Below are 15418 nucleotides of genomic sequence, written 5' to 3' on the forward strand. Positions count from 1 at the left end.
TAGGTAAAGTGTAAAGGAAGAGGTGGCAAAAATAGGTACACCCTCAGGTGAGGGACCCCACCAAGACAGGTGCCCAGGTGCACCTTGGGGCTCCCTAGCCTGAGCACCAACTGTGCCGACAGCCTCCATGGCACAAATGCAGGGGTGGGAGGGCATCACTTACCCTTGGGCCTAGCTCCTCTGGGTGCATGGGCATCTCTTGCTTGTCCGTGACCCACCACTACACTATACTTGCTCATCAATGCTCCTGTGCACAGCACTTAGGGTTTGCCCCCTAGAATGGCCATTGGCACTGCCCTCTTCCACCAAGTAGGAGATGACCACAGCCCAGCTGCTCCACGCTTACGTTGGCCAAGAAAATTGTTTCTGGCACTCTCAATCCATTATTGATTCGGCACTCCCTTGGGACATTGACAGAACAAAGGAAGACACAAGTGCAAGATCTGAGTGCACGCAGAGGCATAAAATGTTAAGACCCACGTCTAGATGTGGAAGGAGGGTAGGTTGGTATAAGGGTAAGAAGTAAAAAGGAAAGAAATCAAACATCTATGCTAGAAACCTAGACCTTTAGTTATGTTAAGAGCACAAGTGCTTGCATTTCAAGTAGAATTCTATTAAGTCTTAGTCGATGGAACGTTGTGGTAGCATACATCAACTTTCTTTAAAAATATTCTAGAAATCTAATTAATGAGTTTGGCTTAGTCAGGTATTAAAGTACACTGATGTTTGTCCTAACCTATGTTGTACAGGTAATAATCTAATACCAATTTTTTTTAGGATTAGGAACCTTTGTGTGTGTGTGTTCGATTTGAGCATGGGGAAGTGAAACAAGGGTTAGAGAACTTTGTTCCCTCTGTTGGCAGAAAAGGGCCAGCAGCAGACACAGGCCACAACCACAGGCAAATGATTATTAGAGAAACTCATTATTAAATTTAATTTTCTTTAAATACATACCTTCTCCCACCCTCACCCACTCCAGGGAGGAAGGGAAACCCCCACCCTCTCCATCTGGGGGAATTTCATATATAAAGCCTGAGATGGTAAGAATGAAGTATAAAAATACTATTTACAAAGGGGAAAGAGGGTATCTGTTGCTACCTTAACCTTCAGACACCCCTATCCCCAGGCCCCTTCTGCTCCTTTAGAAAAAGCCCCTGGAAAATCCATTTGTATGTAGAATAAGACCTTCCTCTGGAGGGGCACTCAAACCCCAACATGGAATAGGAAGCTCTGAGATTAACTGAGGAAGAGAACGAATGGATAGCACCTCAGATCCTAGCAGGGGGAGAGGACTGGCCCTCTATTACCCTGTAGACAGCAGGCTGGCCAGCCAGCCCTTTTTTCCATAGGTCTCATGTAAACATTGACTTTGCCTTTTTTATATGTCCCTGCTCTTCCTGATTCCTACAGAGCCTCCTTTACTTACACTTGAGGCACTTGGTTCCTTGATCTTTCCTTCCTTCCTTTCCTTTTAGCTCCTTTGGAAAGAGTGGGTAGGAGGCGGGGCAGAGCCCATCTCACCCCTTCTAGGGCAGTTTGTCCTGCTAAGGGGAAACCTCAGGGGTTTGCTCCAAGTTCTTGGGCAGATAGGGGTGGATTTCTTTCCCCAGAGCAGGGACGAGGCAGGAAAATACTCCAGTACCAGGAGACATTGGTCTTGAAGGGTGATACTATCAGTACTGAGTAGCAGGGATGGAGACTTCAGGAGGCAGGAAGGTGGTGCAAGTCTGGTCTTACTGATAGTGGGAGATCAGCCCTGCACGACCTCCCCTTCACGTAATGATTTCCACCCAACAGTCATTGTTCATTGCAGAGGGAGCAGGCATCCACGAGGCAAGATGTCTTCTCCAGGCCTTGGTGTAGAGGCAGTACTCACACCAGCTCATCCAATAGGATCCCGATGCTCTGAGTGGCCTCTGAGGGACCAGTGATGGGCTTGTTACACATAGGGCAGACACAGCGTACTTCCAGCCACTTCACCAGACACCTGTGGGCAAAAGAAGACCTGAGATACTTTGACCTGCTCTGGCTGTCTGTCACTCATAGAGCCCAGCTGCTTCTCAGAACAAGACTATCTCCATCCTTGCCCCAATATAATCCCTCCAGGTTGCCTGCTGTTCAGGCAGGATGTAGGGCATCCCTGGCAAGGGGTAGATGGGAGGGGGTAGAGACTGGAGGTTCTAGAACATGCATTCTGCTTATTTCTGTTAAAAGGTACCCTGGACACACATCTCCACTTACTTCCGATGAAAAGCATGTTGGCACGGGAGCACGCCTAACTCATCTTTCCCCTTGAAGTCTTCCAGACAGACTGCACAGGTCTGCTGTGGAAAGAAAGGGGGCACTGTGAGAGGAGATCAGGGAAGAATCTCACTCACCCATCCTGAAAACACATTATCTCAATCCCATCTCGGAAACCTAAGTCCTAGCATAGTTTCCTTATCTAGAGAAAAGTTTTGTCATTCTATAAAACTATATTGACATTACGGTAGCTTCTACCACATGTGACTGTTTCAATTAACCAAAGTAAGATGGAATTAAAAATTCAGTTTCAGTACACTAGCTGCCTTTCAAGTGCTCAGTGTCCACCACGTGGCGAGCAGCTCCCACACTTGATGGTGCAGGTAGGGGACACCCCTGTAAGTGCAGCTCCCGTTGGGAAGCGCTGCTCTAGAAGAATTCTTTCTAACCCTTTCCAGCCTAGTTCATTTGGCAAGGGGACATGTAGCAGAGCGGTAAGGAGGAGGGGATGGTGTATGTGGTCAGCCACATCCCTTTAAATCCAGCTTTGCATCTCTATATATTAACCCCCTCAATCTCAACTGAATTACTCTTCTAGAGAGTAATTACTCTTCTAGAGAGCTTAGGAAACATCTGAACCTGCTGAGATGTAATAACATATCAAAAACAGGGACAAAATGTGGCCATTTCTAGGTAGCCTCATGTCTAGTGATATCTGTGATCCTCCCTGCTCCAGACAAGCACAAACACTCTACAGGAGTGTCCATGGTTACGGAAGGAAGCCTTGGGAAATGGGTTAGGTGACCTCAAAGACATAGGGGGTAAAGAAATAGGAAAAAGGTCTATTCCTAAGGAGTCAGTGTTGAGGGGAACCCAAGGAACTGGTGTGGGGGATGGGTAGAGTACTGGAAGGATGGGGAAGAACCACAGGGATGGATACGCTACTCAGATCCATAGTCTGTCTGGACAGCGTGTATATACAAAGGTAGAAGGACTTTCTTTTCTTTAGTGAAAAACCAAGACCTGGGGTCTGAACATGGCAATGTTAGCTGAAATCTGGCATGGAGTTGTGCAACCACCCTCCCCTTAAAGATCATGCCGCACAGGCTTCCTGGGGCCACGTGTCACCCCTTATCCGAACCCTTTTGTGATCCCTTTGTTTTTTACCGGCAGTGGTTCTGGACATAATGAATTCTATTTATTACCATCTGGGATGAGCCACTTTTATTTGGCCCAAGGAGATATGAAGGCAGGGACTAACAAGGTCCCTGAAAGGGTCCAGACTGGAAGGTGGAGAAGCTGCCGTCTGCTTTACCCACTAGGGCCCTCCCGCATGCTGTCCCAGCACACTCACCCCATATAATTCTAACTTCTTGGCATCACCTTTAAGCACCACCTGGGAAGAAAAGAGGGGGCATATGGTATCAGAAGAAACCAACCAGAGGCCAGGTGGTAACAACCAATGAAGGGAGTCCCCGGCCCTGCACAGGAGTGGCACCCTCTGTCCCCCTCTCTCCTCCCACAAAGGGGAGAACTCTGGGCACTGCCTGGGCCACCCAGACTTGAGGACAGTAAAGGGAGTAAGTGCCAGAGAGGGGAGGCCAAGGGGCATTCTAGGCCAGGACAGTTAAGCTTGTTCTCCTCCCCTGTCTCTAGCAGGACAAGCAGCAGAGGAGTCTCAGGGAATGATGGGGTACTTTACCTCCTTGTATCCGTATCGTTCACTCTGTGCCTGGTTCCGGAGTTTGCTGAGGGAGAAAGAAGGGCAGAGAAGAGGTTACTATGCCTTCGAACAGCCATTCAGAGTAGGAGAGGTAGGCTCGCTGCTTGGCATTATTCTGGGATGGTGAGGGGTGCTCCCCACAGGCGTGGCTCATCAGGCCACCCAGAGTAGATTAAAGACGCAGATTCTTCCTTAGGTCATCCTCAAAATTTACTGCCAGATCCCACAGGTTGAGAAAATCTCTGGAAGAGGACCCTGAATAGTTCATTCACTCTCCCTGCCATTCCCCAGTGGGTAAAGTCCTGCAGGCTCCCAAACTACATAGATCAACAACTGCTTACTGAATATATAGAAGCTAGGTATTCTTAAACAGGATATTTCCATTGAGCCGGGGAGTAGGGGGTAGGAGGCAGGATAAATAAGTCTCTGTGGACCCTGGGGAATTTTCCACCCGGTGAACACAAGTATTCTGGAACGAAAGCACACTCTTTCCTTCACAATGCCAGGCAAACACAGGCAGACCCTTCTTTGTGTTCTTTTCGTTTCAAGCTGGTGGCCTGTATGCAGCTAACTCTTAATAGCTAAAACCTGGCACGTTGTTACTAATGGCAATAGCATAATCGTTATTGAGGACTTGCTCTGCATTGATTCCTGCACTGACATACTGGTATATATGCTCATCGATTCCAAACTTTAGAGGGAGGCACTTTCCTTTTTACAGATCAGGAAAAGCTAAAGTCCACAGAAGTTAAGTAACTTGACCAAACTTCAGAGCTAGCTAGCGGCAGAGTCCGAATTTGAATCAAAGTCTGATTATAGAGCCTGAGCTTAACACAAAATGTGGCCTGTTTTACCAATTAACCAAACGTGGTCTTGAGAAACACGTTTTCAGTCAACAAGCCTACACCTCTTAGCTTACTGTGCAAAATAACTGAGACCATGATTATGCATCTCTATATTTTTTGCCATTTAATTTCCAGTGTGGGAAACCTTCTAAATTCTTCAGGCAGCTCTATGGCTTATGTGTGGGAACCATATGGTACTTTCTCTCCCACTGATCATTTCTATCATAGAGTCTAAGTTATTGGAAGGAAGCATCAGAAACACACCAAGTTAGAGTAGGTGTGGCAAACTCTGGCCTAAGGGTCAAATCCAGCTGACCACTTGTTTTATAAGGCCAATAAGCTAAGAATGGTTTTTATCCTTAAATGGTTAAAAGCAGAAATCAAAAGAATGTTTTGTATTATGTGACAATTATATAAAACTCAAATTTCAGTGTCCATAAAATATTACTTGAACACAGCTATGCTCAGTTTACGTATTGCCTGTGGCTGCTTTGTACCATAGAGATAGAGACCATATGATCTGGAAAGCCTCAGACAGCTGATCTTTTGTAGAAAGATTGCTGACTTGAGTTAGAGAAGAGAATCTCAAACTATATAAGGGCATGAGATAAGATGCCCCATGGGCACAGCAGAAAAGCTGAAACTGCTACCAGAGTGGTGGAAGATGCAGAGGTGAGACAGAACCATGAGATCAGGCTGCCAGCCTATCTCCATCATTCCTAACCGGAAGTCAGGGGACCTGGTGAGGCCATATGTGCCTAGAGTCTCTTAGGAACTCCAGTCCAAGTGACTCCTACCACAAGGCTGAGATCTGTGGCAGTACATTACTGCCCCCTTTCTCTTCCCTCATTAAAGGGTTTCTGGTCATTGGAAGATTGGGCTAAAGGCCTAATCGGGGCTCCCACTGTCCCATCCTTCATTTTGCACTTTCATATACACTCACACGTGTCTCTGTCCCCATCTCCAAGTGAGAAGGGCAGGGAGGGATGCATCCAAAGCTTACATAAACTGTTACCTGACTGACATTGAGTTAAGCCGAGGAAGAGTGTTCTTATTGTGCTCACAGCCACCGAGCGAGACACTGTGCAGAGTAAATAAGGAAGTGGTGAAGAGCCTGCGTCTTAACTCAAATAAGAGGATGCCACACATCCTGTGAGCCTCAACTGCAACATGGTTATAATTATGTAGTGTGTGCAGTGCCTTTCTGCCTGCTGTATCCTAGGATGCCTGGGGTGCCCTCCTCCACCCTCGTCCCTTCTGTCTGCTGTCTCCCTTTAATGGTCTTACCCAAGGAAAACTCCAGAAGCCAGGATGCTCAGAACAGTAAAGGGCTTCAGAGCTGTACCTTCACCCCACATGCAGATTTATGGATCAAGAAGGTACAGATTGTGATAAAATAGGGCCCAAAAGGTTGCAAAAGAAACAAAACAAAAAGCAAAGACCCTGGGCCACCCCAGCAGGGGATATAGTGCCAACAACTTTGGACAGGTGGCCTTCTCAGCTGTTGGGTGAGCAAAGCAACTAAAAATACCGATTTCAATGACACCATTTCTAGCTACTGCCAGTGGGCTCTCCCTTTGCTTCTTTTCCCTTTTGGAACAAACAATGCAGCCAGATCCTGAAATAATTGTTCTTTTCCTGCCTATTTGTATTTCACTGGCCCCTCCATCCTGTGTAGGGCAGAGGTCAGCCCTTGGCAGTGGGGGAGAATGAGAGAGGAGCTGGCAGTAGAGGCTCGCCTTGGCCAATGAGCTCACCAGGTCACAAGCAGGGGTCATGGGCCTATTTTGGCTGAGGAGGAAACCAAGAAGCAGGGAGAGGAAGTGGCTTCTGTGCTTGTGTCTTTCTATATATAGACACCCACAGGCTGCCACACACCAGTGAGCCTCTGGAACCATGAAACTGCAGGATCAACTGGCTTTGGGCAGGCTGCAGAGCAGAGGGTAGGCAGGCGGGGCGGGGGGGGGGGGCAGGAGAGGGGTAAAGGGACAGATTACCGCAGAAGGGACAGGTGGTGCCGAGCAGCCCCGCCGTGGAGAAAGCTTTTGGTATCATGTGGTTCTGCTGCTCTGTTCTTTCAGTCCAGCCAAACAAAAATGAATAACCATTCCCAGATCCCAGACTGTTCTGCAGGACCCTAATCTCTAGCTGTAAGGGGGTGGCCATAGATGCCACAGCTGCCCTCTACCTTCCATTCAGAAAAGGCAAACTTATAGAATCTGAAGATTCTAGTTAATTGTCACTAGACTAGTCCATCTCTATTTATTCCACTATTTATATGACCTTGAGAAAATCCTTAACTGCCTGAGCATAAACTTCCTCACTGATAAAGAGGGCTAATAATCCAAACTGGAGGGATGCTCTGAGGACTAAGCCAAATATTTTATAAAATGCCAACCATGATGCCTGGCACGCAGGTGGCACTTACTGAAGAATAGCTAAAACTGAAGTCACACTTACTAGTGGCAGAATTAAGAAATGGACCCTGGTCATGCACTTACTGGCCCAGAGTGATTTTCTGGATTTTCTTTGCTTGACCACCTTTACAACTTGTCATGTGTGAGCCTGAGTGAGCCTGTGTGAGCCTGCATGTGCGTAGGGACCAAATAAGTTGGTTTTATAGACTCCTCCCAGCATCACACACAAATCTTTGGCATTTGGAACATCTACATCTCAGTCTCTGGGGAATTTCATAAATTGCTTCATGTGGGGAGATGGGGGTAGCTGGTGGTCAGGAAGACATAAGAGTTTGAGCAAGAAAACAAGCTTGGGGAAAGGGGAAGGAGTGGGGAGATACGGGAAATTTACACTCACCCACACTTAATTATACGAGAGAAAATAAGAATTTGCAGAGAAGATAGTGCCTTGAGTGGAAAATTCTAGTCCTAGGGACTTTTTAAAAGTTCTGAGAAGGAAGAGGCTCATAGTAACTGACTTAGAGCACGGGGAACAGGGCCTGAGGGCACTTCCTCTTCTTAGAGGGTGCTCCTCCACCTTAGTAACAGGAACAAGTGTCTAGCTTCTTTCCAGGTGAAACACTGAAACCCACTAGGACATCTCTGTGAGGAGCCACTACTCCATTTTTCCTGTATCTTAATTTAATCTTAAATGATTTGATCAGGCACTAGCCTAGATTTCAGCCAGTCTACTCAGGCATTTGGTAATTATTTCAGTGACTCTACGGACCACTAGCACGCTCTGCTGGTCAGGGATGCTCTCAACACTCCCCAATGTATAGGACGGTCAGTACGATGCACGCCCTTGTCAGAAACACTACTTTAATTTCCAGTCTAAATACCAGTCATGCCCCAAATTTTTGGTAGAAAACAGCCACCAGTTCCCATGTCTTAGCAACAGGAGGAGAAACAGTTTCTGGAGCTTGGCTAGCCCTGCCAAGCTCCAGTCCTTTCTTGGATCCCTACACAATAAGAGTGACGTTTTTACTTTTTTCACTCTCAAAACTAAGAGCTTACAGGACAGAATAAACAAGCAGCTCTCCAGATATCAGCTTGCTAATATCAGCATTTGGTATATAACAAGACTCCCTAGGAGGGCAGAGGTACATGCCACTGGTGTAACATGCCCACGTATCCCCGACACCCAGAGGGTGTGAGTGGGGGTTAGAGGCAGTTCAGGGACCACCAATGATATTGGTCAAACAGAAATTCTAGGCAACCTTAGAATAACTGGCTAAAAGGCGGGATGCAGCCCAACCCATGGTGACCTTGTATGCTCTGGGACAACCAGTTTGATAGGCTGATGTAAATAGAAACGCCAGGCCTCAGGGGCTCAGTGAAGGGCAGTCTAAGCCCGGTACCCAAAAGCAGAGGCCTCAGCAGGAGGCTAGTGACTCTGTTGCGGAGCCTCACTCGGCTCACCCTGCTCCTGGACACCTCCTCCCTGACTTCCCACCGTAGGTCAGACAGTCAGCCACCCACCTGATGAAATAGCAGCAGAAGATGAGGCTAAGCATGAAGACAAAGATGCCTGTGCCAAAGATGACCATGTAGATGTTGAGGGGAAGGTCTTGGAAACTGATGGGTGGCATTGAGCAGGACTTGTTAGTACTAACCAGTCCCAGGCCGCAGAAACACCCTGCAAAGAAAGGAGGAGGAAAAATATTACAGATGTAAATTTACCAGTGGGGCTGATGGCACTCTGTGTCAGTAAGGACAGAGAGAGAACTAGCAGGTGTTGGGCTCCTAAACCTCTGATTAAAGGCTTAAGTATATATCGTATCTCTAACACTTACTAGCTATGTGATCGTGGTAAATTTAAGCAATCTATGAAATGGACTACTACACATAGTACTTGAAACAGCATTCCCATCTAGGGGATCAAGGAGGCTTCAGGCAATGGGCAGAAAATGGAAATACTTCTATCGGGTAGAGCCCACATGGTACATATGGTACAGTAGCAAACAGAACCTTAGGTGAGAAAACACTGGGATTCCAACTCCACCTCCCCTAGCTGATACCTTTACAAAGTTACTTCTCTAAGCTTCACTTTGTCATATGAAAACAAGTAAAATACAGAGAGGATCAAGAATGGCATAAGAAATATGTCTGATAAATTGCAAAGGTCATTTGTCATTAAGACACCAGCTCCAAGCGACAAGCTGCACCAGGACCAGAATAGAAATTGTTCACTCCAAGGCTGGAAAGCGGGGGCGGGGCGGGGGGGGGTAGGTCCCAGCTTACTTTTACTGCCACCATGCCCCTTTCTACTCAAAGCCTCATTGTGCAATCGCCTAGCAGCAATGCCTTTCTATGGAAGTTTGTTTTGAAATGCAGAATCTCAGGCCCATCCCAGATGTAGTAGTAAATCAGAATCTACATTTTAACAAAGCCCTCAGCATATTCCAACGCATTCAGCTTGGGAAGCACAGGCTAGCTACTAGATGCATTCCCCTTCTCACATGACTCAGGGGTGAATCCTGATTGGTCTACCAATCATGGTAGTCACCTTCCCCTTGCCAGAGTTTGGTGCTGAGGTAGATATGTGACAGTTCTGGCAAAAGAAACAAAGAATGTCTGCTGGAAAAGGGAAGATTTTTTTTTTGGTCACATCTCTTCAAAATACCTGGAATGATGGCAGCCAAGTCATAGCTGGAAAAAGAACAGTTCGATATAAAGCTGGTGGTAGAGGTAAGAGGGAAAGAGGAGAAAAGAGGAAAGATTATGTCAGTTCAGGTGCTAGATTAACTAATCCTGGAGCCAGTCTCTCTTTGGACTACTTGTTCTGAGAGTGAGTGAATTTTCTGTAATATTTAACTATAAGGAAAAAAAAAAAAAAGATAGGATATATGTAAACAATAAGCCAGTTGAGTGTTTACCCCTGCTTGCAGGCAAATATACCACAGTATTCTAAAAGGTAAGCATCAATTTCTTGGATTTCAGAAAGTGGCGAGTCAAGAACACTACAATTTACCATCCTACCTGCTATATTCCGAGTACATTCTCAAGTTACTGATTTAATCTTAAAAATTCAATAATTAAACTGTAGTCAAATGGTTAATAAGGCCTGGCTCCAAAGGCTTCTGTACTCAAGCCTTCAACATGGGTTTTAAGAACTTTCCTGACATCTTGGTTAGCAGCCAGAACCCATTAATATACTTGAGAATTCTACATTATAATTACCAGTGCTACCACAACTCAGCAGAAGTCTGGCTTGAAAGACTGAGTCATCTTTGACATATTTCTCATACCTCTCATCTCCTAGATCAATCTAGTGACTATATAATGAGCCTCCCTCCAAACCTCTTTCCAATTTTGTGCCCAATTCTATTGCCAAGTCCCTTTTCCAAACAGATTTTAGTCCCATTTCTATTCCAAGTCCCTATTCCAGACACCTAATTGATGTCTAGTCCCTCCGCTAATTTGGCCCACATGTCATGTATTTCTCAAACTTATGACTGGCTTCAAGTCTGTCTAAACTTGTGTGCTCTGGGTCCCCTCTCTGCACCACCCCCACATCCTTCAGCACCACCCTATGTGGGCCAGTCTCACTATTTCTTGCCCAACCTTGTACTCGCTGCCTCCATACCCTTGTTCATGCAGCTTTCCTTACCAGAAACTCCCTTTCCCTCCCCAAAGTTCACCAAGCCTGGTCTTTGTGATAGTCCAGGGACCCCTCTCTTCCCTTAAGTCTACAGTGCTCACAGCCCTATCAGAGATTCTGGCTCTTACATACTCGGTAACTGTTTTACATTGCCCAATTGTTTCTAGCATCAACTTGACTTCAAACATGCATTAAGCACTGATTATATGACAAGTACCATGATAGACACTGAAGATAAAAAAGCAAGAAAGAATTTCGAGATGGTTTTACTTTCTAGGGAAGCAGACAGACTCAAAAGCTTTCACCCAAGTGAAGCATCACAGCAGAGGTGCAACTATAACCCCGAGATCAGAGATGAGAGAGTATTCACAAGCCTGAATGCTCCTAGGTCTGAGGACAGGGATTTGGACTTTTGTATATTCCCTGGTGCCTAGCCTTGTGTTTGATATCCAGTTAACAGATAAATAACTTCCAATTTTCTCAAAACAATCTGGTACCCTTGGCAAAAGCTCCCACTTCAAAGCAGACTGACGTTTGGGAAAATTGCCCAGAAACTGCCTCAGCTAATGGATGCCCAGTCAATCAACAAGTATTATTGAAGAGCCTGATTTATGCATTGACCTAGACATTGTGTGGAAACAAAGTAAAAGTAGTTCTTGTCCTGATCTTTTAAGCTGAAAACAAATAATTAGCTACCAAACTTTGCTATGCTCAACAAGAAGCCTTTACTTCTAGGCTCCAGTAGGGGTTAGAAAGTTTTCACCACCCCTCCCCCCTCCACTCAGATATTTGCTCTCTGTGGGCCAAAGGAAATTAATTTTTCATGACGACATCATGGTGAACTCAGTCTTCTCTGGAAAAGAAACTTAGGACTTCGCTTCAGGAAACTGTGTCCTCATTGCCAGTGAGGCCTTCCTCCCGACCAGGCACATCTCACCCCCAAACAGCAATATTTGATACCATGAGGATCTAACCCCCAATCTGCCTTGGCTGTCCATGTACTTTTTGAGTTGGATCCTATTATCTTTAGGGACCCAAAGAACCTCATTTAGTTTCCTATTCTGAGAACCTAAGGAGTGATGACAGCAGCTATTGCAGAGGGGATGTGTGTGCACCCTGCAGGCACTCTGGCCTCAACAGTTCTTTCACCACTTTATCAGGACCATCTTGTCTGATAAAGGCTTTCCCTGGGGCTTCATGATTGAGTAAATGAGCTTAGGACTTTATGTGATAGAGGTGTGGGTGAGAAGAGCTTCATAGTCAGGAGATGGTCCATTTGCTTGTTTTACAATTAAAAAGAAATGTAAAATATATATAGGCTAAAAGCTGACAGTGAAATAGTTTTTTCTCCAAAGCTTGTAAGGACGGAATACCAACCCTAGGAAAGTGGGGCTCCAGATATTTTTCACAAAAATGTGGAGAGAGGGATTGCTTCCTCATTACAGTCAAAAAACAGGATCTCTCAGTCACGTCAAGAAATGAAAAGATAAAGCAGCAAGCCCTTGCTGGTCTAAAAACCTCATGAAAAAGAGCAGCCCAGAAGAGAGGCCACAGTGACTGACAACACCCTCGTTCTTTCTCCTGAAGTCTCTGTTCCATTGTCTCAGCCCACCTATGAAAGCTTTGACATCAAAATGTTTCATCTCATCTTAGTCAGCAGGCTGGGAGCAGGAATGACGTAAGAGAAGGGCCAGTCGGCCAAGAAAGCCCAGTGGATCTGGGAAATGCTTCTCCTTCCCAGCCAAGGGAATTTTTCCCAGATGCTGGGATGCATGGTCCTTCTTCACCCCCATCCTCCTCCGCCTCTCCGACAATGCCCGCCTATCACACACAGCTTGGTTCATTTTCAGGAAATTAGATCCTACTAGCAGGAGGAAGAGGGGGATGGGGGACACTCATACATATGCTGCCCAAACCTTGCCTTAAAACAAAAGGCTCCTGAAGTAATTAATCCAAGATCTGGCAGGAGTCTGCTCTCAAGAATGAATTTTTCCTAACTAACCAGCCAGCCGTACTCAGAGATAAGGCTAGTTGCTCCCCCACCCCCCACCCCAACTGTTCTAGCGTTAGAACTAAGCAGTCAAGACCCTAGGGCCATGAGAGAGTATTAGTATCCAATGTTTTGAACTGACCTGCTTAGAAAGGTAGTTTGAATGAGGAATCTGACCCAAGCCAACCTGTTGTTACTTGAACCAAAAAAGCCTCAGGTGAGATAAATTTAGCATCACCCAGGCCTGGGAGATGTGGGGAGGTGAGAGGGAGAGTGGGGAATGGGATGGGAGGGGTGGTTGGGTCTGCAGGCTCCAATACCGCAGACGGGCCTTGGGGCCAGAGAACATAGTTCCCGCCAGGCTAACCCCGCACCCAAGGGTCGCAAGGCATCGAGATATCTGCAAGGCTTTATCAACTCAATAAAGCCACGCTCTTTAATACGGCGTCTTCCACAGGCACAAAGCCCCGTAGCTGCTAGTGCGAAGCCAACAAAGACACAGAGGAAGCCACCCCCAGGCCCGTCCCGCACGCTGCATTGTATACATATTTAAAATAGCCTGCAAAGTTTCAGGCCGAGAACTTGAGCTCCCTCTAGGAGATCCTAGCCCGAGCGCGGATTTAATTCTCCGTCAACCACAACAAAGAACAGAGTTTGAGCGCACAAAGACAAGGGAAGGGGGTAGAAGAGCGAAGCCACCACACAAAGGCCGCGAACCCCTCGGCTCCCACGCCTCCCGCCCACCGCCGGTTCAGAGACCCTTACCAGCTCTCGAGTTAAAGCTGGATTTTTTTCCCCCAAACTCCACGTCGTGCGGAACAGAGTTGGGCGCCAGGACGCCTTCTCGCCTATCCCATTTCAAGAGAAACTTGGCTCCAGAGGAAGAACGAGCCTCTGATGTTAAGCCTTGCGCACCCCCTCCTGGTCTCCGGCCAACTCAGCACCCTCCCGCCCTCCGGCCCTCCGGCCCCGGGGACTCACCGTTACACCACTGGAATGGGTGCATCAATGAACTGGCGGCTGGCTCCCCCCGGGGAACGAACGCAGGCAGCGGGTGAGGCAGGCGGGGTGGGCGCACCGGCTTGCGAGTCCGCAGGAGAGGCCCGTGCCGTCCGTGGCAGCCGCGCCTTTCTCGAGAAGTCGAACTCCCTCCGCAGTAGGGGGCTTCGGCGAGGCCGGTTTTAGAGCAACAAAAAGGAAAGATGAAAACAACGTGCCCCGGATAAAAGCACCGCTGAGAAAATGCAGAAAGAGCGCCGGGGCTGGGCGAGATGTGGGGCGCCACAGAACGGGGGGGGTGGTACCAGCCAGCGGAGGCTCTCGGCCCGCAGAGGGAAAACGCCTTAGCGGGAGACTCGGCTCAGGTCCCAGAACGCAAAAGGAGCAGCTACAGACTCGGAAACTGACACTGGCAGAGCACACCCCCCTGTCTTATATGCCCCTGGGAAACTCCGCCTCCAGCCGGTCATCCGCCCTCCGGCCAATGGGAGCCTTCCTCCTGGCCCCGGGTATTATTTGCAGGCCTGCCCCGCTCCCGGGGCACCTATCTCTTTACCTTACCAGTCCTGGGAAAATTTGTCTAAAGAGAGAAGCGCGCTGCGCCGTGAGATGGTCCAAGCGGACGGGACCAGCCTTCTTCCCCGGGACCGGGAGGACGTTGAACAATTAGTGTGTCACATCGTTCACTATCTCCAGATCTGTTACTGTTTAGCATTTCTATAGCTCACTGAGAAACGAGTTCTGGGGCGTGGTTATATTTCTGCTCCGTGGGCCAGGATTCGCTCCTGAGTGGCCAGTTAGCACCTTCCTTTGTTCACTGCAAAAGAAGAGAACTGAAGCAAGAAGGTAAAGAAGATGAATTACAAAAGTGAGATCTAGAAAGAGCTTTAGTTGTCAACTCATTTTTGGCCAGCCTCTCATTTTACTAAAGAACTAAGACTTGAAGAAGTTTAAGCTTAATGTCCGTTTAAGAAACATCCAGACCTATAGAGAATTTTTATAAGTTTATTTGAGCCAAAACTGATGACAATTGCCAGGAAGCAAGATGTAAAATGCTCTGGAGAATAACAGTTTTCAGTTTCTCTTATGCATTTGAAATTAAGAAGGGGTCAGCGGAAGATTACATGAAGGTGGAGAAAGCAAGACAGGGATTGGATTACAGGATAGTTAAAATTATATGCTCTCTTGAAGGTAGTTATGTTTAAGAAGGAGAGGTCTGAAAAGGCATTTCAAAGGTGTGTTAACCCTGATGCACAGAAACAGTGGCAGGGCTTACTTAAGGCAAAGATTAAACCTTTTATTAAAAGTTATATGCCTGTGGCGTGACTACCCACCATGACCTGCCTAGTTAGGTATTTATGACTTATTACAGCACCCTTTTTTTTTTTTTTTTTTTGGTCCACAATGTAGATTTGTCAGAGTTCCATGATCCTGAGTAATGGAATCAAACCCAGGAATGGACATGGGCAATACCTTAGGGGCAGCATCTTTAGCATCCAGCACCGTGCGGGCGTCGAGTGAATAGCGCTTGGAAGAAAGACCGAATCTCTTAACTCCCTA

The 15418-nt window shown here is 47.0% G+C and overlaps 1 protein-coding gene across 2 annotated transcripts; it reads right to left on the reverse strand.

The window, feature by feature from the left end:
* Positions 1 to 907: 907 nt before the first annotated feature.
* Positions 908 to 14278, reverse strand: RNF122 (ring finger protein 122). Of its 2 annotated transcripts, none has more exons than XM_011372118.2 (6): positions 13841 to 14278; positions 8748 to 8904; positions 3944 to 3989; positions 3596 to 3637; positions 2242 to 2321; positions 908 to 1987 (listed from the first exon to the last, which is right to left on the reverse strand). In XM_011372118.2, exons 1-6 carry the CDS (start codon positions 13863 to 13865, stop codon positions 1873 to 1875), a joined length of 465 nt encoding a protein of 154 aa, XP_011370420.1. In that variant the 5' UTR covers positions 13866 to 14278; the 3' UTR covers positions 908 to 1872. The 2 variants fall into 2 exon arrangements, with proteins under 2 accessions (XP_011370420.1, XP_011370413.1); XM_011372111.2 differs by having other exon boundaries at positions 2242 to 2324; positions 13841 to 14277.
* Between the last annotated feature and the right edge of the window lie 1140 nt (positions 14279 to 15418).

Source organism: Pteropus vampyrus, unplaced genomic scaffold (genome assembly GCF_000151845.1).
Source record: "Pteropus vampyrus isolate Shadow unplaced genomic scaffold, Pvam_2.0 Scaffold8, whole genome shotgun sequence".
NCBI lineage: Eukaryota > Metazoa > Chordata > Mammalia > Chiroptera > Pteropodidae > Pteropus > Pteropus vampyrus.

Excerpts from the sequence above, each read along its gene's own strand:
- RNF122 (XM_011372111.2), bottom strand. The coding sequence starts at position 13,865 with ATGCACCCATTCCAGTGGTGTAACG. Across the intron at positions 8,905-13,840 it reads CCCATTCCAGTGGTGTAACG|GGTGTTTCTGCGGCCTGGGA; the intron begins GTGAGTCCCCGG and ends CTTTCTTTGCAG. Across the intron at positions 1,988-2,241 it reads CAACATGCTTTTCATCGGAA|GTGTCTGGTGAAGTGGCTGG; the intron begins GTAAGTGGAGAT and ends TTTTGCCCACAG.